Source organism: Erythrolamprus reginae, chromosome 5 (genome assembly GCF_031021105.1).
Source record: "Erythrolamprus reginae isolate rEryReg1 chromosome 5, rEryReg1.hap1, whole genome shotgun sequence".
Classification (NCBI taxonomy): domain Eukaryota; kingdom Metazoa; phylum Chordata; class Lepidosauria; order Squamata; family Dipsadidae; genus Erythrolamprus; species Erythrolamprus reginae.
In genome coordinates this window covers 116,168,747-116,196,578 of record NC_091954.1, presented here as the reverse complement: position 1 = coordinate 116,196,578, position 27,832 = coordinate 116,168,747, and the positions used below count along the sequence as shown (strand labels likewise).

At 42.9% G+C, this 27,832-nt stretch overlaps 1 protein-coding gene across 1 annotated transcript in view; it reads right to left on the bottom strand.

Moving 5' to 3' along the window:
• The window catches only part of RUBCN (rubicon autophagy regulator), a 58,402-nt gene extending 34,353 nt beyond the window's left edge, over positions 1-24,049 (bottom strand). The window contains exons 1-6 of the mRNA XM_070753818.1: positions 23,869-24,049; positions 9,011-9,164; positions 7,296-7,379; positions 3,276-3,435; positions 1,583-1,689; positions 677-824 (exon numbers count right to left, since the gene is read on the bottom strand). Of these exons, the coding sequence (XP_070609919.1) occupies positions 677-824; positions 1,583-1,689; positions 3,276-3,435; positions 7,296-7,379; positions 9,011-9,164; positions 23,869-23,897 (682 nt within the window). The 5' untranslated portion in view covers positions 23,898-24,049. The remainder of the gene's footprint in view (positions 1-676; positions 825-1,582; positions 1,690-3,275; positions 3,436-7,295; positions 7,380-9,010; positions 9,165-23,868) is intronic.
• Between the last annotated feature and the right edge of the window lie 3,783 nt (positions 24,050-27,832).

The following is a 27,832-nucleotide window of genomic DNA, read 5'->3' as shown; positions in this document are numbered from 1 at the left end:
GCCTCCAGGGGGATGGGGGAGGGAGTTTTTTCCCTCCTCCAGCTCCAGGGCAGCCTTTGGAGCCTGGGGAGGGTGAAATACAAGCCCACTGGGCCCACCAGAAGTTGGGAAACAGGCTGTTTCTAGCCTGCAGGGGGCCTCCAGGGGGCGGGAGAAGCTGTTTTCACCCTCCCCAGGCACTGAATTATGGGTAGGGTCACCTGTGCATAGGCAATAACGTGCATGCACTCTCTTTCGGCACCTGAGGGGAAAAAGGCTCGGCATCACTGCACTAGGAAATGTAATAGGCCACTAAAGCTGACTGTAGATCTGTAGGTCAGTGGTTCAAATCTCATCACCGGCTCAAGGTTGACTCAGCCTTCCCTCCTTCCGAGGTGGGTAAAATGAGGACCCGGATTGTGGGGGCAATAGCCTAGCTCTGTTACAAAAAGTGCTACTGCTAACATGTTGTAAGCCGCCCCGAGTCTTAGGAGAAGGGCGGCATAAAAATTGAATGAATAAATAAATAATAAATAATAATAATAGAAAATAAATTTAAAAAATTGGTGTTTTTAAAAAAAATCTGCAATGAATGTGAACCTGAAACCCAACGGTGACATTGGTGCTGCAGCAATGGGGAAGAGAATTTTAAAGTGAAATCGGAAACCCACCACCGCTCAGGGCTTTCTTTCCTTACCTTGGATGCTGGCACAGGTGGACGGGAGGCCCGAGAAGGAGCCAAGGTACCGAGGGGCAGCGCTTTCGGCAGGAGCGGTAGGGATGGGCCCCAGGGGGGCTGTGAGGCTCTTGGTCCTGGGCTCGGACGCTTGCCCTTTCCTGGCAAACTGGAAGAAAGGCCATTGTTGAGGTAGCAGCGACATAGGGCAGGGGTCCATGCTAGTGGGCCGTGGCCTCTTCAGAACTGGACCGTGTTGAGTGGCTGGTTGGGGTGGGCACAGATCAATGTGCATGAGTGGCAGACCACTCACGTGGCCCAGTTCCCCGCTCCCTTCCCCCCTTGCTCGTACTATATAAAAAGATGACTGTAAAAAGGAGAGAGCCCCCACCCCAAACATCAAAATCTCAAACCAAGAAGGAAGGGAGGGAGGAAAGTATGGATGGATGGATAGAAGGAAGGAAGGAAGGGAGAAAGGTAGGAATGAAAAAGGAAAGGAAGGAAGGGAGAAAAGGATGGATGGAAGGAAGGAAGGAAGCAAGGAAGCAAGGAAGCAGAAAAAAGGGAGGAAGGGTGAGAGAAAAGAAGGAAGGAAGGAAGAGAGAGAGAGAGAAAGAAAGGAGGAGGGTGAGTAAGTGTGAATAAAGAAGGAAGGAAGGAAGGAGGAAAGAAGGAAAGAAAGAAAGAAAGAAAGAAAGAAAAAAGGCAGGCAGGCAGGAAGGAAGGAAAAGGAAAAGCAGATGGATAGAAGGAAGGAAGAAAGAAAGGGAGAAAAAGAAAGGAGGGTAGGTGGTGAATGAGTGAGTGAATAAAAAAGGAAAGAAGGAAGGAAGGATGGAAGAAAGGAAAGAAGAAAAGAAAAAGAACGGAAGAAAGGTAGAAAGAAATAAAACCTCAAAAAAGCAATAAAAAAAGGAGACTTCTCACTATGGAGGCGTCTATCTGAGCCAGCAGCCGGGGATTGTTCTGCTCCACAGCCTCCAGGCACTGCAACATGACGTTGACGTGGGCGTCACTCAGCAGAAAAGCTGAATCTGGGAAGGGAAAAACAAAAAACGGAGGGCACAATTTATTTTACAATCTTCGCAACTTTTAAGAGGTGCGGACTTCAAACTTTAGCAACAAGGCCGCTGGGGCAGGGGGTGACTCTGGATTTCTTTCTCTTAAGTGACCAGCTAAGCTACATCCTTGGTGGATCATGAAAAGCTAAGCAGGGCTGGGCCTGAAGAATCCAGGGATGGGAGACCTCCCGTTCAACCGGGAATTAAAGGTCGAGATGGGGAAGGTGAAAAATGTGAAAGAAAAGATCAGAAGTTCAACTCGACAATTGACATTCTGACAGAATGAAGCCAGTAGTGGGTTCTAAAACCCGTTACTACCGGTTCGTGTGGATGGAGCCCCCCGCTAACAGTGCGCAGGTTCATTCCCCTTGCATGAGCGTGTGCACATCTCTCCTTGTGGTGTGACTGGAACAACCTAGAACTGAACACACTCAAAACCGTAGAAATGGTGGTAGAACTTTAGGAGAAACCCTTCCACCCTTCCACCTCTCACAATACTAGACAACACAGTATCAACAGTAGAGACCTTCAAATTTCTAGGTTCTACCATATCTCAAGACCTAAAATGGTCATCTAACATCAGAAACGTCCTCCAAAAAGCACAACGAAGACTGTTCTTTCTGTGCCAGCTCAGGAAGCTCAAACTGCCCAAGGATGTTGCTGATCCAGTTCTACAGAGGAATCATTGAGTCTGTCATCTGCACCTCCATCACTGTCTGGTTTGGTGCTGCAACCCAACAGGACCGACACAGACTTCAGAGGAGAATCAGAACTGCAGAAAAAGCAATGGCTGCCAACCTGCCTTCCATTGAGGACCTGTAGACTGCACCAGTCAAAAAGAGGGCGGGGAAAATATTGACTGACCCCTCACATCCTGGGCACAAACTGTTTCAACTCCGACCCTCAAAATGTCGCTACAGAGCACTGCACACCAAGACAACTAGACACAAGAACAGTTTTTTCCCAAATGCCCTCACTCTACTAAACAAATAACTCCCTCAACACTGTCAAACTTTTTACTAAATCTGCACTTCTATTTCTACTAGTTTTTTCTCATCATTCCTTTCACCCTTTTCCTCCCACTTAGAACTGTATGACCGTAACTTGTTGCTTGTATCCTAAGATTTTTATTAATATTGATTGTTTCTTCATTGCTTATTTGACCCTTATGACAATCGTTAAGTGTTGGACCTCCTGATTCTTGACAAATGTCTCTTTTTCTTTTATGTCCACTGAGAGCATCTGCACCAAAGATAAATTCCTTGTGTGTCCAATCACACCTGGCCAATAAAGAATTCTATTCTATTCTATTCTATTCTGTTCTTCCATTCCATTCTCTATTCCATTCCATTCTATTCTATTCTATTCCATTCTCTATTCTATTCTATCCCATTCCATTCCATATCCTATTCCCTATTCTATTTCATTCTTATGTCTACTCTACTCTAAACCCTATTCTGTCTTTACTCTACATGATGAACCGAAGGCAGCTTCTCAACACTAGGGCCAGGACGGGGGAGGGCCCGGGGGAGGCAGGGCCAGCCCTCCCCCTCTTTTACCTGTGTAGAACTTCCTGATGTAGGGCTTGTTCTCCAGCAGAGGCTTCAGCTGAGCCGAAAGGCAGTGGAACTGCAAGCTGTGCTGGAGCCAGAGCTCGGCCACAGGGCGCTCACGGGTCCTCTCCGGATTTTGCTGCTCGTTCTCGTGGAGATGGATGAACTGCAAAAGGAGGTTTGGAGAAAAATCCGGCCCAAAATGAGGTCAAGAAAAACCTAGTTGCCAAGTTCAATTCCTAGTCTGCCAATCGAAAGGAGGAGGGCCAGTCTGGACCAATCATTGGGAGCTACCTGGGAGTTCTAGTCCCACCTCACGCATGAAAGGCAGCTGGGTGATTGGACCAATCACCAGGAGACTGGGAATTCTAGTCCCGCCTTAGGAATGAAAGACAATTGAGTGACTTTGGCCCAATCACCATGAGACTGGGAGTTCTAGTCCCAACCCAGGCTTAAAAGGCAGCTGGGTGTTTGGAGTGATCACCAGGAGACTGGGAATTCTAGTCCCGCTTTAGGAATGAAAGACAATTGAGTGACTCTTATATATAAATCCTATTTCTTCTGCAATTTATTATTTTGGATATGTAATCTTAATTCCTTTAAGATCGATGGATGAAAGGAAGGAAGAAAGGGAGGGAGGGAGGGAGGGAGGGAGGAAAAAATGGTAGGAAGGATGGATGATGGGAGGGAGGGTGGGTGGAAGGAAGAAAGATGGTAGGAAGGAAGGAGGATAGAAACATAGAAACATAGAAAACTGACGGCAGAAAAAGACCTCTTGGTCCATCTAGTCTGCCCTTTTACTATTTCCTGTATTTTATCTTAGGATGGATATATGTTTATCCCAGGCATGTTTAAATTCAGTTACTGTGGATTTCCCAACCACGTCTGCTGGAAGTTTGTTCCAAGGATCTACTACTCTTTCAGTAAAATAATATTTTCTCATGTTGCCTTTGATCTTTCCCCCAACTAACTTCAGATTGTGTCCCCTTGTTCTTGTGTTCACTTTCCTGTTAAAAACACTTCCCTCCTGAACCCTATTTAACCCTTTAACATATTTAAATGTTTCGATCATGTCCCCCCTTTTCCTTCTGTCTTCCAGACTATACAGATTGAGTTCATTCAGTCTTTCCTGATACGTTTTATACTTAAGACCTTCCACCATTCTTGTAGCCCGTCTTTGGACCCGTTCAATTTTGTCAATATCTTTTTGTAGGTGAGGTCTCCAGAACTGAACACAGTACTCCAAATGTGGTCTCACCAGCGCTCTATATAAGGGGATCACAATCTCCCTCTTCCTGCTTGTTATACCCCTAGCTATGCAGCCAAGCATCCTACTTGCCTTTCCTACCGCCCGACCACACTGTTCACCCATTTTGAGACTGTCAGAAATCACTACCCCTAAATCCTTCTCTTCTGAAGTTTTTGCTAACACAGAACTGCCAATGCAATACTCAGATTTAGGATTCCTTTTCCCCAAGTGCATTATTTTACATTTGGAAACATTAAACTGCAGTTTCCCTTGCTTTGACCATTTATCTAGTAACGCTAAATCATTTACCATATTACAGACCCCTCCAGGAATATCAACCCTATTGCACACTTTAGAGTCATCGGCAAATAGGCAAACCTTCCCTACCAAACCTTCCCCTATGTCACTCACAAACATATTAAAAAGAATAGGACCCAGAACAGACCCTTGTGGCACACCGCTTGTAACCTGTCTCTGCTCAGAATACTCGCCATTAACAATAACTCTCTGATGTCTATGCTTCAGCCAGCTTGAAATCCACTGAACTATCCAGGGATTAAGTCCAATCTTCACTAATTTATCTATCAGCTCTTTATGTGGAACCGTATCAAAGGCTTTGCTGAAGTCCAGATAGGCAATATCCACGGCACCACCTTGATCCAACACCTTTGTGACATAGTCAAAGAACTCAATGAGATTAGTCTGACACGATTTGCCTTCAGTAAAGCCATGCTGATTTGGGTCCAATAAGTTATTGTTTTTTAGATGCTGATTTATCCTCTTTTTGAGTAGAGTCTCCATCATTTTAACTACAACTGATGTCAAGCTAACTGGCCTGTAGTTACCAGCTTCTTCTCTACTGCCCTTCTTGTGGATAGGCACAACACTGGCCATTCTCCAATCCTCAGGAACATCTCCTGTTAACAGGGATTTGTTAAACAAATCAGTCAGGGGGGTAGCAATGATAGATCTGAGTTCTTTAAGAACTCTGGGGTGGATGCCATCTGGACCCATTGCCTTATTTATCTTTAATCTTTCAAGTTCTTCTAAGACATCGGCTTCTAAGATCACTGGAGCTGAATCCGTACAGCTGGAAGCAATGCTATATCCCTCTATAGTATTATTATTATTTTGTAAGGTGTCTTTTGAGAAAACTGAACAGAAGTAGCTATTGAAATGGTCAGCGATCTCCTTATTCCCATCAATGTATGTATTATTCCCGGTACTAAGCTTTGTGATGCTGCAGTTTTTCTTCTTCCTATCACTAATATATCTGAAGAAGGTTTTATCCCCCTTCTTTACAGATTTTGCTATTTCTTCCTCTTTTGAGGCTTTAGCAGCATATATTATCTGTTTCGCCTCCTTCTGTCTCATTTTATACACCTCTCTATCAGCTATACTTCCAGACTCTTTATACCTCCTATCGGCAGCCTTTTTTTCATTGACTATAGCCCTTACATCATTGCTAAACCATAGCGGTTTCTTCTTCCTTTTACCTTTAGTTACTTGCTTTACATAAAGTCTTGTGGCTTTTAAGATGGCCTTTTTTAATACAGTCCACTGGGTGCTTGCTCCTGCCATTTTATCCCTCCCCTTTATTTCATTATTTAAATATTCCCCCATTGCATTAAAATTTGTTTTTCTGAAATCCAATACTTTGGTTGCAGTATAGGATTGCTCACCATCAGTTTTTACATCAAACCACAAACATAGATGGTCACTGCAACCTAAATTTTCTCCCACCTTGACCTCTGAAACCCGATTCCCATTGGTAAAAACTAAATCTAGAATATTCTCCCCTCTAGTTGGTGTCTTAACTAGCTGTGCCATAGCTGCTCCTGTAAAGGCCTCTACTATATTCTTACTTTTGCATGTAAGGGCACTGGGGATATTCCAGTCAACATCAGGCATGTTGAAATCACCCATAACCACAATATCTCCCTTTACTGCCATTAGGGTAATCTCATCCACCATCTTGTTGTCATGTTCCTCAGATTGCCCTGGAGGCCTATAGATCACCCCAATTCTAATGACAGAACCGTCTTTATTTTGCATGCAAATCCAGAGGGTCTCCAGATCTTTACATGTATTTTGAATTAGTATTGTTTTTAGACTTTCTTTAACATAAATGGCTACTCCACCTCCCCTTCTCTCTATTCTATCCTTCCTATACAGTGTATATCCTGGTATGGATATTTCCCATTCATTAGAATCCCTAAACCATGTCTCAGTTATGGCAACCAGATCCAAATTATCTCTAGATATTATGGCCATTAACTCACAGAGCTTGTTGCTCAAGCTTCGAGCATTTGTGTACATTACCCGAAGAACATTATTTTCATTATTAGTTTGCCCCTTATCATCAGCATGGAGGGAAGGAGGAAGAGAGGGAAGGAGGGAGGGAGGTGAAGGAGGATAGATGGATGAGTGAAAAGGAGGAAGGAAGGAAGGAGGTAGGAAGGATGGATGCATGACGGAAGGCATGGAGGGAGGGAGGGAGAGGAAGGAAGGAATAGAGAGAAGGAAGGAGGGAGATGAAGAAGAAAGGATGGATGAGTGAAAAGGAGGGAGGAAGGAAGGAATTTCCTAACAGTGAGAACAATTAATCCATGGAACAACTTCCCTCTAGCAGCTAATTCAATTAATTCAATCTTAATTCATCAGTCTTTGGAAAAGTTTCCAAAGCCACGAGCAAAAATACCCGTCCACTCGCTTAGCGGTCAACCCCTTCTCGCTTTCCTCCCGGATTCCTCTTTCTGAATTCCCTGGACGCTCACCTTGTCCACATGACGGGCCGCGAGGGGGCTCAGCCAACGCACATCCTTCACAAACTGCCAGTAGTCCGTCTTCTGGCAATGCACCTGCGGGGGAAGCGGAGGTCAAATTCCCCCCCTTTGGAAGCTTTGGGTGCAGCCTCCCACCTGCTGCCGAAACCCAACCAGGCGGAAAAAGGGGAAGTAAACCAACATCTGAACAGCTGCTGAATGTAAAGGACAAAAGGAGACCTCTTCTGACTTCGGGCTGGAGATTTAGTCAGGCAGGCCTTAAAGGAGATAACCATTATTTGCCTATTGCAGTAGTGTCACCTCTTTGTAGTCTGAGTTAATAAGAAATCTTAAGAGGGATCCTCCTCTGGTGTTATATCATCATAACGGCCCTGTGAGGTTGTTTTAAGTTGAGAGAAAGAAGGACCCGTTCAGATGTATTTATTTATCTTCTATCTAATTTATCTACCCTAATTTATCTAATGTATCTAATCTATCTATTTACCTACCTACCTATCACATCTATCTCTACCTACCTACCTACCTTATCTATCTATCTATCTATCTGTCTGTCTGTCTGTCTGTCTGTCTGTCTATCTGTCTGTCATCTATCTATCTATCTATCTATCTATCTATCTATCTATCTATCTATCTATCTATCTATCTATCTATCTATCTTTGGGCACAGCATTTAGTGTTATTCAACCATGCAAACTTTTAAGATGTGCGGACTTCAATTCCAAGAATCCCTTAGCTGGCTGGGTGACTTTGGACCCAATCACTAGGAGCCTGTGAATTCCAGTACTACCTAAGGCATGAAAGCCAGTTGGGTGACTTTGAGCCAATTACCAGCAGACAGAGAGTTCTAGTAAGATGGGTGGATTTCAATTCCAGGAATTCCCCAGCTGGTTGAGTGACTTTGGAGCCAATCACTAAGAGACTGTGAGTTCTAGTCTCACCTTAGACATGGAAGCCAATTAGGTGGCATTCAGACCAATCACTAGGAGACTGGGAGTTCTAGTCCCACCTTAGGCATGGAAGTCATTTTGGTGGACTTTGGACCAATCACCAGGAGACTGGGAGTTCTAGTAAGATTCAATCCCAAGAATTCCAGGCTGGCTGGGTGACTTTGGGCCAGTCCTTCTCTCTCAGCTGAACCCAATTCACAGGGTTGTTGTTATGGGGAAAATAGGAAAGTGTGTTGGATATGTTTACCACCTTGAGCTATCTGTAAAAATTGAATTTTTGAATTGAATTTATTAGATTTGTATGCTGCCCCTCTCCGAAGACTCGGGGCAGCTCACAACAAGACAGTAATACAATACAATACAAATCTAACGTTAAAATTTAAACTAAATTAAAATACATGTATAAAAAACCCATTTACTACACAGTCATACACACTCGGTCCAGCTGATCAATATAGAGGTCAGAGAAAAACAAAAATTATAATAAAGGTGGAACAAAAACAAACAAATAAACAAACAAAAACTTCCTAAAACAAAATCCAATTTTGTTTCCTGCACCAAAGTACAGCAACCCACAGAGTGCCAAGCAAAGAGTTTCATGGATTAATGGAATTGGAAGGGACCTTGCAGGTCATCTAGTCCAACCCCCTGCTCAAGCAGGTGACCCTACATCTGCCTCTATCTAGGATCGAACTCACAACCTCCTGATTGTAAGGTGAGAGCTCCAACTCTAGGCCACACCAGTTAAGAGAGCTCTACCTTGTCTAGAATGAGGCCATGATAGAGGATGCTGTGCATGTCCCTGCAGAGCCGCTCCAAGCCGCCATATTTAGACCAGACGTTGGGATGATTGATGGAGACCAAGCCTTCCACCGTAGTCTTCAGGTTCTCCAAGAGGGTCCAGTGTTCTCTCCTGAAACAGAAAGGCAAGTCTCAGCAAGCCCAGGGGAATATCATCCCAAAAGAATAGAATAGAAAATAGAAAAGAATAGAATGGAATGGAGTAGCGTAGCATTGTCATCAAAAAAGCACAACAAAGAATGTTCTTTCCATGCCAACTTAGGAAGCTCAAACTGCCCCAGGAGCTGCTGATCCATTTCTATAGAGCAATCACTGAGTCTGTCATCTGCACCTCTATCACTGTCTGGTTGGGTTCTGCAACCCAACAAGACGGACACGGACTTCAGAGGAGAATCTGAACTGCAGAAAAAACAATGGCTGCCAACCTGCCTTCCATTGAGGACCTGTAGACTGCATGAGTCAAAAAGAGGGCGGGGAAAATATTTACAGACCCCTCGCATCCTGGACACAAAACATCGCTACAGAGCACTGCACACAAGACAACTAGACACAAGAACATTTTTTTCCTGAATGCCATCACTCTGCCAAACAAATAACTCCCTCAACACTGTCAAACTTTTTACTAAGTCTGCACTTCTATTTCTACTAGTTTTTTCTCATCCTTCCCATCACCCTTTTCCTCCCAGTTATGACTGTATGACTGTAATTTGCTGCTTGTATCCTTAAGATATTTATTAATACTATGTCTTCATTGCTTATCCTCTATGACAATCATTAAGTGTTGTGCCTCACGATTCTTGACAAATGTATATTTCCTTTTATGTACACTGAGAGCATCTGCACCAAGACAAATTCCTTGTGTGTCCAATCACACTTGGCCAATAAAGAATTATATTCTATTCTGTTCTCTTCTGTTCTGTTGTTCTGTTCTGTACTATACTGTTCTGTTCTATTCATAGCATAGCATAGCATACAATATGTGGAATGAAATGGAATGGCTTGGCTTTGACCTCTGCTTGAGCAGGGGGTCAGACTAGATGACCTCCAAGGTCCCTTCCTCCTTTGTGATTCTGTCATTACTAAAAATCAAACTTTTTTCACTACCAAGAATCGGGTTTCTATAGGCACTCTTCCTGTTTCTGAAGGCTGTCATTTAAGAAGGCTGAGTCAAGAGAAAACCAAGTACAGTATTTGCTTTTTCTGCTGGGAGGCAGAAGTTCAGTTAAGGCCTCAACTTACAAAACATTTGTTTAGTGAAGGTCCAAAGATACGCCGACGCTGAAAAAAGTCACTCAGGACAAGTCCTCTAACTTACAAACGCCACAGCATCCTCACTGTCACCGGGGTGGTGCAGTGGTTAGAGTGCAGCCTTGCACGTGACTTCAACTAACTGCTAGCTGTAGTTCAGCAGTTCAAATCTCACCACTGGCTCAAGGTTGACTCAGCCTCCCATCCTTGCGAGGTGGCTCAAATGAGGACCTGGATTGTTGAGGGCAAGAGGCTGACTCTGTCAACCACTTAGAGAGGGCTGTGAAAGCACTTGGAAGCAGTATATAAGTCTAAATGCTATGCTATGCGTCTTCTAACCTTTCCTTCCTTCCTTTCCTTTTTATTCCTTCCTTTATTCATTCATTCATTCTTTCTTTCTCCAAGAGCCGGGGTGGCGCAGTGTTTCGAGTGCCGCACTGCAGATGTCTTCAATTAACTTTGAGTCTTCGGAGAGGGGTGGCATACAAATCTAATAAATTATTATTATTATTATTATTAACTGCTAGCTCTAGTTCAGCAGTTCAAATCTCACCACCAGCTGAAGGTTGATTCAGCCTTCCATTCTTTCCAGGTGGGTCAAATGAGAACCCAGATTGTTGTGGGCAAAAGAGGCTGATTCTTCCTAGGGCTGGAAAAGCCCTAGGAAGCGGCACATAAGTCTAAACGCTATTGCTATTTACAACCCTAGACTTAGAGCTGTAATGACGGCATGGGGAAAAAATGACTTATGATCCTTTTCCACACCACTGCTGCAGTATCTCATCCTACACTATCTAGTCCTTGGAACTTCCTGGGTAAAATAAGAGTTTCTTCCCCTAAGTAGGTTAATTAGACAGTTAAACAAATGGAGCAAGAACGGCGTAAATTAAAGGGAATGCGTCACACAAGATTGCCATCTCTGCTTTGCCTTGCTTTGCTCTTTCGGTTTTTTAAACAAATGGCTTTTATTCTGGATTTTAAGTGGGTCCGGCCTCCTTGAGTTTCCAAGCAAGGGGCAGTCCCCAAGCCCAGAAAGGCAGCACAAGAGCAAAACCGTTCCCCGAACGCCAAAACAACACCACCCAAATGTACCTTCAGAGCAAGGAATTTAGAACCTGCCGCTGAAATTGGTTCAAAGGGAAGCAGGTGTGAGGGTCAAATGCTGCTGCAATAATCAGAATTCGACTGAGAAAAGCCATCCTCGACCTACATTTGCAAAAAAGGGGAAAAACACGCCACACCTGCAAGATTGTGTGTGCGGTTGTGTGTGTGTGTCTGTTTCCTGGTTACCAAAAAGATAGGCTTGAATGACATAGACTTTAAACTCACAGTTGTTCCTCGGGAAGATATTCCTACCAAGGGCCCAAAATCATACATGGCAGAATGGACATATTATGGGTGGCTCCCATAAACACCAGGTGGTTGTTGTTGTTGTTGTTGTTGTTATTATTATTATTATTATGCCATTTGGCGGGACCCAGGGGAAGAGCCTTCTCTGTGGCGGCCCCGACCCTCTGGAACCAACTCCCCCCAGATATCAGAGTTGCCCCCACCCTCCTTGCATTTCGTAAGCTCCTTAAAACCCACCTCTGTCGTCAGGCATGGGGGAATTGAGATATTCCCTTCCCCCTAGACTTATAAAATTTATGGGGGGTTTTAAATTACTTTTAATATTAGATTTGTTTATATTGTCTTTTTACTGTTGTTAGCCGCCCCAAGTCTGCGAAGAGGGGCGGCATACAAATCTAATAAATAAATGAATGAATAAATAATTAAATAAATAAATATTATTATTATTATTATTATTATTATTATTATTATACATTTCTATGCCACCCTTCTCCACAGACTCACTGCAGCTTGCAGCAGAATAAACGGAATAAATAATCCTCAATCTGAGTATTATATTGGCAGTTCTGTGTTAGCAAAAACTTCAGAAGAGAAAGATTTAGGGGTTGTGATTTCTGACAGTCTCCAAAAGGGTGAACATTGTGGTCAGGCAGTAGGAAAAGCAAGTAGAATGCTTGGCTGCATAGCTAGAGGTATCACAAGCAGGAAGAGGGAGATTGTGATCCCACTGTATAGAGTGCTGATGAGACCCCATTTGGAATACTGTAATGCTGTGTTCAGTACTGGAGACCTCACCTACAAAAAGATATTGACAAAATTGAAGGGGTCCAAAGACGGGCTACAAGAATGGTGGAAGGTCTTAAGCATAAAACGTATCAGGAAAGACGTAATGAACTCAATCTGTAGAGTCTGGAGGACAGAAGGAAAAGGGGGGACAGGATTGAAACATTTAAATATGTTCAAGGGTTCAATAAGGTTCAGGAGGGAAGTGTTTTTAATAGGAAAGTGAACACAAGAACAAGGGGGCACCATCTGAAGTTAGTTGATGGAAAGATCAAAAGCAACATGAGAAAATATTATTTCACTGAAAAAGTAGTAGATCCTTAGAACAAACTTCCAGCAGACTTGGTTGGCAAATCCACAGTGATTGAATTTAAACATGCCTGGGATAAACATATATCCATCCTAAGATAAAATACAGGAAATAATATAAGGGCAGACTAGATGGACCATGAGGTCCTTTTCTGCCATCAATCTTCTGTGTTTCTATTGTATGTTTCTATGTTTGTTAACCTTTGCAAGTAGATCAGACAAAAAAATCCCAGCCAGATGAATTAATTCTAATATTTTTGTAAGGCTACATTAACAGATTCTTGCCCAATGGGTATAGGTGCGCGATGGCATACCTATGGCACCCGTGCCACCTGTGGCATGAGGAGCCACATCGGAGAGAGCACGCAAGGGATTGCCCTATGTCAACTCCAGCGCACATGTGTGCGCTAGCCAGCTGAACTTTGGCCTTGGGGAAGGCCGTTTCGCCACCACCAACCCTCCCCAAGACTTCAGTGCCAAAAAAAACGCCCAACGGGAAAAGATTCCCTGAAGACTCCGGAGTGCAAAAAACAGCACAACGGGCAAACTAGGAAGTCTGTTTCCCCAAGCTTCTGGTTTTCCTGTTGTTCTGTTGGGCTCTCTGGTAGAATCCTCCTAAAAATTCACAGGTACAAATTTCAGACACACACACGTTTGAAAATTCAAAACAATGTTCTTTATAATGAAAATTCACTTAAACCAAGCCCTCTTTTGGGATAGCAAAGAGCACTCGTCTCCAAACAACTGGTAATTTGTACAAGTCCCTTATCATTTCTGTGATACTTAGATTGCAGCTGTGAGGCAATTCACAGTCCTTCTTCTTTCACAAAGTGAAACACACTTTGCTCTGGTTTAGTTTCAAAGCGAGGAAAAATCAGCACACAAAGGTCGAAGTCAGTAAAGCAGTCACGAAACACAACGATCAGATAATCCTCCACAATGGCCAAACCCACAGGCTGCTCTTTATAGCAGCCTCACTAATGACCACAGCCCCACCCAACCACAGGTGGCCTCATTTTATTTGATAATAATCTCTCAGTTGTTGCTGCCTATGCATCGCTCTCCGCATGCGTGGCTGTATCATTAACTCTTGTTCTGAATCCAAGGAGGAGCTAGATAATTGATCTCCTTCTGAGCTGTCTGCCACACTCTCCTCCTCCCTGTCACTCATGTCTTCTAGGTCAGAGGAGCCTTCTTCATCAGATTTCACCGGGGACAAAATAGGCCTGCAGCATGTGGATGTCTCCCCCACATCCACAGTCCTTGGGGCAGGAGCTGGGCCAGAGCTAACCACAACTCCTGTTGGGCATTTTTTTGCAATCTAGGGCTTCAGAGGAAACTCCAAAACAGCCTTTCCCAAAATCAGCTGGCTAGTGTGTGCATGCGCTATGGAGCTTGACCTTGGGCAATGCGTGATATGGCACCATGTGCCATACCTTCGCTATCACGGGTATAGATAAAAGACTGGAAAAGTGTACACAAGAGACAAGGAGCAAAGACCAGGACAATGAGGACAGAAAGATATTATCAGCTGGAACAGAAGGGGAAGTAGAATTGAAAAATCAGCAAAAAAGAAGATAACGAAGAGAAGAGATGCTAAAAGATTTCAAAAGGAAATGGGGGAGCAGGATTTTAGAGCTGAGAGGCTTCAAATTCAACCATGGGAAAGAGCAGGGGAAGGAGAAAAAAATAAAATTATGGATTCAGAATATAAACTTTGAAGTAGGTGGAATAAAATGCTGAAGAGAAAAAATATGGGAGACAAATTGAAAAAAAAGATAAATTAAGGGTATATGGGTAAGAGATAATGGATGGGGGGGAAGAGTTATAGATACTTCATGACCACATTTTAATAATGTGTCTATATTAGAATTATATAGGCTGGACAATTATTTTGTATATAATATAATATATTGCTCAAAAAAATAAAGGGAACCCTCAAAGAACACATCCTAGATCTGAATGAATGAAATATTATCACTGAATCCTTTGTTCTGTACAAAGTTGAATGTGCACAACAGCAGGTGAAATTGATGGTCAACCAGTGTTGCTTCCTAAGTGGACAGTTTCATTGCACAGAAGTTTGATTTACTTGGAGTTATATTCTGTTGTTTAAGTGTTCCCTTTATTTTTTTGTGCAGTATAGATATTAGGATAAACGTTTAATATAAATGGATATGAAACTATGGAAAAATTATGAATGGGAATGTATTATTAATTGAGAAATGAGAGTTTGAATGATGGTATTATAAAGAAACTATGCAAAAATTATGAATAAGAATTTAGTATTAATAATTAGGATTAGACCCATATTGATCTAACAAAAAACGTTTCTGTTGTAAGAAATGCAGCATTGTTGGGGAGAGATTGCACCATGAAAGCACATTTAATATACAAGTTTCATGTCTTTGGAGCCAAAAATGTTTAATCTGCTGTTCTTCCAGGAGTGCATGTCAGGCTATTGCATTCACTTGCAAGTTACAAAATGGGTGTGTTATTGACATACAGAAGTGCTACCGTATAATTAATGCAGCCTCCAGAATAACAAAAGCTCTACTGTCAACCATCCTTCCGTCCTACCTACCATTATCCTTCCTTTCTTCCTTTCGTACCTATCTATTATCTATTCTTCCTTCCTTCTTACCTCCCACCATCATCCTTCCTTCCTTATCTATCTACCATTATTCATTTATCCTTCCTTCCTATCTACCTATTGTCTATCCTTCCTTCTTTCCTTCCTTTTGTACCTCTACCATTATCCATCCATCTGGCCTTCCTTCCTTCCTTCCTTCCCTATCTACCATTATTCATTCATCCTTCTTACTTATTATCCTTCCTTCCTTCCTTCCGTACCTATCCATCCATCTGGCAGGCTATCCTTCCTTCCTTTCGTACCTACATACCTATTATCTATTCTTCCTTCCTTCTCTTCCTTCCTCACACAAATTTCCTTCCTTCACCCTTCCCTCCCTCTCTTCCCTCCTTCCATTATCCTACTTTCCTTCCTTTCATACTTATCTACCATTATCCTTCCTTCCTTCCTTCCTCCCCTCCTTCCATTATCCTACTTTCCTTCCTTTCGTACTTATCTACCATTATCCATCTCTCTTCCTGCCTTCCTATCTACCTAATATCTATCTATCTATCCTTCCTTCCTACCTACTTACCATTATTTATCCTTCCTTCCTTTCTCTCCTTTGTCTCTCTCTTTCTCCCTCCCTTCCCTCCCTTCTTGATTGTGGGGGGCAAGAGGCTGGCTCTCTAAACCTCTCAGAGGGCAAAGCGCTGTGAAGAGGCACAGAAGCCCAAGGGCGATGGCCGTGTGCGATTCCTGGCAGGACCTGCTTCGTGCTGTAGGTCTGAAGATGGGATCCCAGCAGTGTTGAATCAGACATTAACTATCCTGCTCTCATTCCACAACCGAGCCACAAAGTAGCTGGACACATTTCAAATCAAGCACAGGGTGATTCAACTCCTGCTGGTGCTACATTCCTCACCCTGAAAAAAACCAGGCTGGACCTTGGCAAGGCTTCGAATTGTCATGAAGTCTGTCATGAAACTCATGGCAGCTGCAGGCAGCCCAGAGGACATTCCAGGATAAGAGGGATTCCAGAACGGGGATGATGGAGGAGGAAGAGGAGGAGGAAGAAGAAGGAGGAAGAGGAGGAGGAGGAGAAGGAAGAGGAGAAGGAGGGAGAGCAGGAGGAGGAAGAGGAGGAGGAAGAAGAGGAGGAGGAAAGGAGGAGGAGGAGGAGGAAGAGAAGAGGATGGAAGAGGAGGAGGAAGAAGAGGAGGAGGAAAGGAGGAGGAGGAGGAGGAAGAGAAGAGGATGGAAGAGGAGGAGGAAGAAGAGGAGGAGCAGAGGAGGAGGAGGAGGAAGAGGAGGGAGGAGAAGGAAGAGCAAGAGGAGGAAGAGGAGGAGGAAGAAGAGGAGGAGGAGGGAGAGCAAGAGGAGGAAGAAGAGGAGAAGGGAAGGAGGAGGAGGAAGGGGAGGAGGAGGAAGAGGAGAGGAGGAGGAGGAAGAGGAGGAGGAAGAGAAGGAGAAGGAAAAGGAGGAGGAAGAAGAGGAGGAAGAGGTAGTTGTAATGCAACTGGGCTCTATATTTCTCTTCCTAAGCAAGACAGTTGTTGTTAAGTGAGCTTTGCCCCATTTTACGACTATTCAGCAAATCACTGCCGTCGGCGTTAAGCTAGCCACATGGTTGTTAAGTGAATCTGGCTTTCCTGCTGACTTTGCTTGACAGATGGTCGTAAAAATGGATCACGCGATGTGAGTCAGTTGCCAGGAATCTAAATTTTGATCATATGATATAGTTATTATAAATGTGAAAAACAGGTCATAAGTTGTTGCTTTTCAGAATAGTTGTAACTTTGGTAAACTGTTGTAAGTTGAAGGCAGCCTATCCTGCAAATGGCAGAAAGGGAGGACTGGAAATTATGGGATATATAGGTGGAGGAGAGGGATGTCTCCCACTGGAAAGTCTGCTTTGTTTTTATCCATGGCGTGAAAAAAAAAAGTTAATATTCTTCCTGGTTACTCGAGTGAAGCGGAATCTTTGCCAAGAATTCTGCAAGAAGTGTTTTTCTCCGCCTGCCTCGATTAAAACGAAGGCAAACAACAGCCTGTTTTGAAAACAACTGGCCAAAGTTCTTGGACGAGAAGTAAAACTTGGGTTTATGTCATCTGACTCACAAGCAGGTCTTTCTTAGGAAAATGGAAATGAAAGCTATTCATGACTCAAAGAAAAAGAAAAGGGGGGAAAATGGATGTAATCCAGATGACAGAATTAGAAGGCGGTAGCATTAGATGAATAACATATACCTAAAATAAAGAGCTAGCAGTATAGATAGGATGTTAAAAAAAGAAGTTTAAAAGTGACGCCCACAATTTAAAGAAGTGCTTTCAGTCTGTTAAATGTAACATGTATTAGAATTAAAATCACTCAGGGAATTATTATTAGAATTAAAATTGTTTAATTTTAATTATAAAATTTTAAAAGTAATTGATTTTAATTAATTTTAGTAAGTAATATTAATTAAATCTAGTTAAAATTAAAAAAATAATTATTAGAATTAACATCACACCAAATACTTATTGCTACACATTGGAACAGCTGCAAGGATTACATGAGATCATGGGTGAGATCATCCAAGGGCATGGGGTGAGGTATCATCAGTACGCTGATGATACCCAGCTTTACATCTCCACCCCAGGTCCAGTCAACAAAGCAGTGGAAGTGATGCGCCGGTGTCTGGAAGCTGTTGGGGCCTGGATGGGTGTCAACAGACTCAAACTCAACCCTGATAAGACGGAGTGGCTGTGGGTTTTGCCTCCCAAGGACAATTCCATCTGTCTGTCCATCATCCTGGGGGGGGGGGAATTATTGTCCCCCTCGGAGAGGGTCTGCAACTTGGGCGTCCTCCTCGATCCACAGCTCACATTAGAGAACCATCTTTCAGCTGTGGTGAGGGGGTCATTTGCCCAGGTTCGCCTGGTGCACCAGTTGTGGCCCTATTTGGACCGGGAGTCACTGCTCACAGTCACTCATGCCCTCATCACCTCGAGGCTCGACTACTGTAATGCTCTCTACATGGGGCTACCTTTGAAAAGTGTTCGGAAACTTCAGATCGTGCAGAATGCAGCTGCGAGAGCAGTCATGGGCTTTCCCAAATATGCCCATGTAACACCAACACTCCGCAGTCTGCATTGGTTGCCGATCAGTTTCCAGTCACAATTCAAAGTGTTGGTTATGACCTATAAAGCCCTTCATGGCACCGGACCAGGGTATCCACGAGACCGCCTTCTGCCGCACGAATCCCAGCGATTGGTTAGGTCCCACAGAGTGGGCCTTCTCCGGGTCCCGTCAATAAAACAATGTCGTTTGGCAGGACCCAGGGGAAGAGCCTTCTCTATGGCGGCCCCGGCCCTCTGGAACCAACTCCCCCCAGAGATTAGAATTGCCCCCACCCTCCTCGCCTTTCATAAGCTCCTTAAAACCCACCTCTGCCGTCAGACATGGGGGAACTGAGACATTCTTTCCCCCTAGGCCCTTACAATTTATGCATGGTATGTTTGTTTGTATGTATGTTTGGTTTTACAAATAAGGGTTTTTTAGCTGTTTTAGTATTGGATTTACATGCTGTTTTGTATTACTGTTGTTAGCCACCCTGAGTCTACGGAGAGGGGCGGCATACAAATCCAATAAATATAATAATAATAATAATAATAATAATAATAATAATAATAATAATAATAATAATATGGACAAAGATGGAAAGATTCTCAGACACCCCGGGAGAAGGGAAATAATAAAAAAGATCTGCGACTATGCCGAGATAGATATATTAACAATGGGGTTAAATGGACAGAAAGATTCTGAGTATCATATTATATGGACCAAATGGTACGAATGGATAAGGAAAAGAAAAATTAAGAGACAATGTGAGATGGCAATGGACAAGGAGACAATAGGGAAAAGTAATATATTATATATAATTAATATAATTACTAAAATGAATGTGTATATATATATGGATGTGGATCTGCTTGGAAATATTTAGATGTGGAAAATGTGAAAATTAATAAAATTAATAAAAATAAATTTAAAAAATCACTCAGGGAAGAGTTTAGAACAGTGATTCTCAATCTGGGGGTCGGGACCCCTTTGGGGGTCGAATGACCGTTTCCCAGGGGTCACTTAAGATCATGGGGGGGGGGAGAGAAATTTCCCCCGGTGTTAGGAATTTAAGTTTCTTATTCTGGTCTTTGGAACATATTTTTACAATCTGACCAATCAGGAGTTTACAGTGGGCGTGTCCCTCTGACCTTCCTGCCAATCAGCTTCAAGCTCTGTTGGGAGAATTGGCGCTTTACGTATGGTTGGGAGTCACTATAATATGAGGAGCTGTATTAAGAGGTCACAGCATTAGTGAGGTTGAGAATTAGTAAGGGAGAAAGGAAGGATGCCGCCCCGAGTCTACGGAGAGCGGCGGCATACAAATCTAATAAATAAATGAATAAAGAAGGAGGAAAGGAGTAAGAAGGTAGAGAAGGAGATAGAGGGTGTGTGTGTGGAGAAAAGAAAGAAACAGACTGATTAATAATAACAAGATTAGGTATAAAAATAATTTATTTAACTTTGATTGTTTGGGAAATTTGTATGCTATGTGTATGCTATTGATGTATTCTTATATAATGTGTAAGAATATTGATATATTCTTAAGGTATATGTATTGATGTACATTTCCATCATGTGTGTGTGTGTGTGTGTGTGTGTAACATATTTTTGCTGATAATGAAAAAGAAGGGAGACTAGTATAGATCTATTTCAAGCTTATTTGCTCTCGTCAGCCAGCCATACCCTTACTGGGATTCAAACCTGCAGCCCTGCTTTGTAAGGCAGTGGCCTTAGCGTCTAGACTAGAGGCTAGAATCTCCAAGGTCCCATTCAGCAATCAATATTAATATAAATAGAATAGATAGCAGTTATGGCAGTTCTGAAGAATAGAATAGAATTATTTATTGGCCAAGTGTGACTGGACACACAAGGAATTTGTCTTTGGTGCAGATGTTCTCAGTGGACATGAAAGAAAGAGGGTCTTTAAAAAAAAACAAAAAAAACAAAATAAAAACAAAATCCAGAACGGATGGAAGATCGATCTCTCTCGGTTTCCTATGTTTTGTACCGTGGTTCGTTCCAGAAAACACCCTATAACAAAAGAGGTCAGAAATGCCTGTGTTTGTGGCTCACCTGTCAATCAGGAGGCATTGTTACCCATGCTCAGAGGGATGATTCATAGGGGCCGATGTGCCACAATTTTTAAAATTGTTGGTTTTAGAAAACTATCATCGGTGTCAAAAGCACTCTTCAACACTTCCCAAAGGGCTTTAATCAAATAGAAGTCAGTTGAGTGGAAGAAGGAGTTCAGAAGGGCAGAAAAAACAATTGATGCCAACATGCCTTCCATATTGCCCGTGTCAAAAAGAGGGCTGTGGAAATATTGACTGACCCCTCGCATCTTGGACATAAACTGTTTCAACTCCTACCCTCAAAATGACACTATAGAGCAGTGTTTCCCAACCTTGGCCACTTGAAGATATCTGGACTTCAACTCCCAGAATTCCCCAGCCAGCGTTTGCTGGCTGGGGCATTCTGGGAGTTGAAGTCCAGATATCTTCAAGTGGCCAAGGTTGGGAAACACTGCTATAGAGCACTGCACACTAAGACAACTAGATACAAGAACAGTTTTCCCCCCCGAACACCATCACTCTGCTAAACCAATAATTCCCTCATCACTGTCAAACTATTCACTAAGGCTGCATTACTATTATTACTATTAGTTTTCTCATTATTTCTATCACCCATCTCCTCCCATTTATGACTGCAGGACTGTAATTTGTTGTTTGTATCCTTACAACTTATATTAATATTGATTGTTTCCTGGTTGCTTATTTGTACCCTATGACAATTAAGCGTTGTACCTCATGAATCTCGACAAATATATTTTTCTTTTTTATGGACACTGAAAGCATCTGCACCAAAGATAAATTCCTTGTGTGTCCAATCACACTTGGCCAATAAAGAATTCTATTCTATTCTGCTCTGTTCTATTCTATACTAATTTCTATTCTATATTCCATTCTATTTCTATTCTATATTATTCTATATTTTATATTATTTGATTCTATTTCTATTATATTATTCTAATTGTTATTCCATTCTATTCCTGTTTTGATTTCTATTCTATTCTAATTTCTATTCTATATACTGTAATTCTATTCTACTCTATTTAGTTCTCTATATACAGTCTTTCTATGCTATACAGTGTTCCCTCGCTTTTCGCGGGGGATGCGTTCCGAGACCGCCCGCGAAAGTTGAATTTCCGCGAAGTAGAGATGCGGAAGTAAATACACTATTTTTGGCTATGAACAGTATCACAAGCCTTCCCTTAACACTTTCAACCCCTAAATTGCAATTTTCCATTCCCTTAGCAACCATTCAGATTATTATTCACCATGTTTATTTATTAAAGTTTATTAAAAAATATATTTATTAAAGGCAGATGAAAGTTTGGCGATGACATATGATGTCATCGGGTGGGAAAAACCGTGGTATAGGGAAAAAACCCGCAAAGTATTTTTTAATTAATATTTTTGAAAAACCGTGGTATAGACTTTCCGCGAAGTTCGAACCCGCGAAAATCGAGGGAACACTGTACTCCTAAACAAATCTATCAATTGTTTTGTTTTCAAATTATAGACTGGAGACCAGTTTCAATGGTTGCTATAAGGACGCCTGCCTTGAACAGGGGGCTGGAATAGAAGACCTTCAAGATCCCTAGCAACTCTGTTATTAATATAACACAAAGTTGTAATCGGAGGACCACCTGCAAAGTATTAAATTTGCATTCGTAACCAGGTAGTCCTACCCTGTGTTTATTCTGTTGCCATGTCTTCCTTGCTAACTTTAGATTAGATTAGATTTATTGGATTTATATGCCGCCCCTCTCTGCAAACTCGGGGCGGCTCACAACAATAATAAAAAACAGTACATAATAAAAAATTATATTAACTTTCCATGAAAGAAACCTACAATAGTTGTGGTAGAAGGTTTTTTTTCTTCCATTTTTGGCACAGTTACTGCTCAGGAGGTCCTCAATCTACAGCAATAATTGGGACCAAAACTTGCACCATTAAGTGACAATGATTGTAAACGCAAAACCCCTTCTGCTGCACGAATCCCAGCGACCAGTTAGATCCCACAGAGTGGATCTTCTCCGGGTGCCCTCAACTAAACAATGTCGCTTGGCGGGACCCAGGGGAAGAGCCTTCTCTGTGGCGTCCCCGGCCCTCTGGAACCAACTCCCCCCAGAGATTAGAATTGCCCCCAACCTCCTTGCCTTTCGTAAGCTACTTAAAACCCACCTCTGCCGCCAGGCATGGGGGAATTGAGATCCTCTTTCCCCCTAGGCCTTTACAATTCTATGCATGGTATGTATGTATGTCTTTTTTTATATTACAATGGGTTTTTAATCATTTTTAGTATTAGATTACTATTGTACACTGTTTTATTATTGCTGTTAGCTGCTCCGAGTCTATAGAGAGGGGCGGCATACAAATTCAATCAATCAACCAATCAATCAATCAATAAATAAATAAATAAAACATGACCCTAAGTCCCTTTTGTCGTAAGCATAAAATACAGTCTGACCCTCTAAGTCTCTTGTAAGTTTGAAACACAGCTCTAACTGCCTTTCAAAGATCATAACTGCGAAACTCTTTGTCGGTCGTAAGCATGAAACAAGTTTCTGTCCCTTTCCTTGATCGTAAGCGTGAAAAACAGCCCTATGTCTCTTTCCTCGGTCGTAAGCGTGAAACACAGTCCGACCCCCTAAGTTCCTTTCATTGGTTGTAAGTATGAAACACGCCCCTAACTCCCTTTCATAGACCATAAGCGTGAAACCTGACTCTAAGTCCCTTTCGTCCGTTGTAAGCATGAAACACAGCCCTAAGTCTCTTTCCTCGGTCGTAAGTATGAAACAAAGTCCGACCCCCCTGTCCCTTTCATTGGTTGTAAATGCGAAATACACCCCGCTCTAACTCCCTTTCATAGATCATAAGCGTGAAACCTGACTCTAAGTCCTTTTCATCCGTTGTAAGCGTGAAACACAGTCCCCTGTCCCTTTCGTCAGTTGTAAGTGTGAAACATAGCCCTAACTTCCTTCCATAGGTCATAAGCATGAAACTATTTGTTGGTCATAAGTATGAAAAAAGTCCCTGTCCCTTTAGTCTGTCGTAAGCATGAAACCCAGCCCTAAGCCCCTTTCCTTGGCCGTAAGCGTGAAACACAATCCGAATCCTAAGTCCTTTTCATCATGAAACACACCCCTAACTCCCTTTGATAGCCCTTACGGTCGTAAGTCGAGGACTTTCCGTACTCCTTCCCAAAGACGCCCCAAAATGGGTGTATCCCCCTCTTGCCTCACCCCAGGACTGTAACTCCGCCCTCATGCCGCCCCCACATTAGTCCCCCTCCCCTTAGCCCCCCTTCGTCTCAGCCCCCCCAAACTCAGCGACCCCGCCCCACGGTTCCCCTCCCCCGCCCCCCAACCGCCCAATGCCCCACCTGCGCTCCTCCTGCTCTCCGACCTCCATCTCAGGGACCCCCGGTCTCCCCGTCCGCCCGAGAGACGCCCAGCCTGAGGCTTCGGTCCGCCGCCATCGCCGGGCCCGGCGCGGTAAAGCCTCTCTTGCCCGGCGCCGCCTCCCGTTCCTCGCCCCGCCGCTCCGTCACCGCCAGGAACTACGACTCCCGGCATGCGCTGGGGTAGCTTCCGCCTTTGGCGGCTGCCGCGCATGCGTACGCCGCCTTGTTCATGTTCGGAGGGACTTCAACTCTCGACAGGCTTTGCCGGCTCTTCCGGCTTGGTTTTTCTATCCTTGGCTGTTTCGTGTATGGGTGTGTATGTGAGTGAGTGAGACGCGTGTTTGGATGTTATGTGAATGACGAGAACCACCTTCTGCTGTGTATTACTGTTTTTTGTGAAAATAATAATAATAATAATAATAATAATAATAATAATAATAATAATAATAATAATAATAACGACGACGACGACAACAACGACAACAACAATGCAACATGGACTTTTAACTAGGAAAGATAACTTGCACCTACAAAACATCTGCAAAGCTAACCTTTTATTCATACATTTAGCATATGGGACCTGATAGAACAAAGTTGAATTGCAGAAATAATATAGGATTGCAATTAATGTAATGTAGTGAAATAAATTAGAAACTAGGAGGAGGCGTTTTACGGATGTTTGTTGCCTTGAGTTGCAGGTAGTTCTTGACTTAACAACCACAATGTAGTAGTAGCAGTAGTAGTAATAATAATGCAACAACAACAACAGAGTTAGAGGGGACTTCTGAGGTCTTCTAGTCCAACCCCCTGCTTAGGCAGGAAACCCTACACTGCTTCAGACAAATGGTTATCTAACATCTTCTTAAAAACTTCCAGTGTTGGAGCATTCACAACTTCTGGAGGCAAGCTGTTCCACAGATTAATTGTTCAATTGTTATGTTGCTAAGCGAGACATAATTTTTTAAAGTGAGTTTAAGCATTTAGCATAGCAATAGCATTTTAAATTTATATACCACAGAGCTCTCCAGCCCTCTCTAAGCGATTTACAGAGAGTCAGCCTCTTGCCCCCAACAATCTGGGTCCTCATTTTACTGACCTTGGAAGGATCGAAGGCTGAGTCTACTGAGATTTGATCTGCCAAACTGCTGGCAGCCAGTGATCAACAGAAGTAGCTGGCAGTACTGCACTCTAACCACTGCGCCACCAAGGCTCTTTTTGAGTTTTGCCTCATTTTACCACCATTGTCATTGTTGTTAAGTGAACCACTGCAGTTGTAAACCTATTAACATGCTAGGATAAAAATAGTTTGATTGTATAGTTAACATTTCCCAATAGTTAGGATAGCGGGAAGTCAATGTTATTTGGGGTGGAATTGTAAATGTTGGTTTAGTTGCCATTATTTAGAATAGAATAGAATTCTTTATTGGCCAAGTGTGATTGGACTCACAAGGAATTTGTCTTGGTGCATACGCTCTCAGTGTACATAAAAGAAAATATAGATTTGCCAAGAATCATGTGTATATAGTCATTTCTATACAGTATTTGATTGGAGGTGCTTTGAATGCTATATGGAGAGAATAGCCAGCTATACCTTTAATGTAATAAGGAAAGAAAACATGTTTTTATGCTATTTCGGTCTCAAATCCAGCCAGCTGGAGCTGCCTGGGTTATCTAAGGAAAAAAGCACTTAACCCTTGGGAATAATTCAAGTAAACTCCTAATTAGATCCAAAGAGAAGTGAACACATATTCAATTAAGTTTTACTGTCTTGATCTTTTATGATACTGTTTTTATTATCTTGTGAGACGCCCCTGGGTCGTGTGACTGCAAGTTGATTTTATTCATCACTGATTTATGTGTTAAATTTATGGCTGTTTCACTAGGGGGCTACTCTAGAGCAACTATTGGAAGAAAAATCCATCTGATTCAATTCCAAGATGGGAAAGAGACTTTGGAAAGAAGGTGGAGGGTGATTGGAAAGATGATTTAATGATGAATAAAACCAAAAGCAGTTCTGAGGCAGTTGAACAAATGGTGTAATGAGCGGATGGATCTTTATAGGTTTCGGTGACTTTAAAGTTTGGACTGTTGTGGGGGCATTGTGCAACTAAGGGCTTGTGCTTCGAAAGGGTGGCTAATGGCTTTTGGCCTGTGTCAAATATTAGACGAGGGGCTGCTTCTAACCTTATCACTCTGCTTTTGTTAACTGCTGCAGTTTTGAATGGATTTCTGCCTGCAATATTTGCTTTGCTTATGAATAGAGCTATCTGGATAATTGTCTTCCTCTTTCAATAAGCTGTCAGGCCGATGCCATTGTTGACTTGGAGATTTCATTTTATTTATTTTATTTATTATGAGAGTTGAAAGGAACCTTGAAGGTCATCAAGTCCAACCCCCTGCTCAAGCAGGAAACCCTACACCTCCCCAGCCAGGTGGCAGTTCAATTTCCTTTTGAATGTGTCAAGTGATGGGGCGTTCACAACCTCTGCTGGCAGGCTGTTCCACTGGTTGATCGCTCTCGCCGTCAGAAAGTTCTTCCTTATCTCCAGGTTGAATCTCTCCTTGGTCAGTTTCCATCCATTGCTCCTGGTCTGGCCCTCTGGTGCCCTGGAAAATAGTGTGACCCCCCTCTTTTCCGTGGCAGCCCCTCAAATATCTGTATACTGCTATGATGTCCCCTCTGGCCCTCCTTTTTGTTCCAGCAACTTCTCTTCGTGGGTCTTGGTTTCCACTCCCTTTATCATTTTAGTTGCTCTTTTCTGTACTTTCTCTAGAGTTTCAATGTCATTTTTGTAATGGGGAGACCATTTTGGCCTGCCACACTTTGTAGCCAAAACAAATTCCTTCTAGATTATCAAGGTCATCTTTTGTTCAGCACCTGCCAGGAAGCTAATGGGAGTAGCGGACAGGTTGGCACGAAGGAGACTGGTCAATGTGATTAACTTGTGGGTGTGGGAACAGGGGAATGAACTTTAAACTGGGGGGAGAAACTCTTGTAGGTTTAGATTCAGGTTTCTCCCAGATGTGCCAACACTTCTCTGCTAATAAATTGCAATTTTGAGGAATGCTGTACCTCGGACTCTGATTTAATTTTGGATGCAGTCTCAAAATGGGTGAACAGTGCAGTCAGGCGGTAGGGAAAGCAAGTAGGATGCTTGGCTGCATAGCTAGAGGTATAACAAGCAGGAAGAGGGAGATTGTTATCCCGCTATATAAAGCGCTGGTGAGACCACATTTGGAAGAATACTGTGTCCAGTTGTGGAGACCTCACCTTCAAAATGATATTGATAAAATTGAACGGGTCCAAAGACGGGCTAAAAAAATGGTGTAAGGTCGACAACTCGGTTACTGAAGTCATATTTTTTACAGTCAAGTTTGGAGCGGTTAATATTAAGTTTAAATCTGTTTGTGCTCTTGTGTTGTTGTGGTTGAAGCTGAAGTCGTCACTGACAGGCAGGACGTTACAGCATATGATCTTGTGGGCAATACTTAGATCTTGTTTAAGGCGTCTTAGTTGTAAGCTTTCAAGACCCAGGATTATAAATCTAGTCTCATAGGGTCTTCTGTTTCGAGTGGAGGAGTGACTCTGGTGAAGTATCTTTGGACATTTTCAATGGTGTTGATGTCTGAGTTGCGATATGGGTTCCTGGTTCTGAACTTGACTTGCTTCCTCGCAGACGTTTCATTAACCAAACTAGGTAACATCGTGGTGCAACTGTGGTTTAAACTCAGTCAAAATAAACCACCTTGTCCTATAATGTGATACCGCCCAGGTCCTGGTTGCGTAAAGTCCTCCCCGCCTGAAGGGGGCAGAGGGCTCCCCTTCCACTCTTGTTCGCAGCTTCAGCGTCGCAATCCCTGCGCATGCGGAGAAGCCAGAGCAACGAACCTTGTCTTGGCCTCCCCTTTCCTCAGGAAGCTACGCGCACGCGCCCAAGCGGTT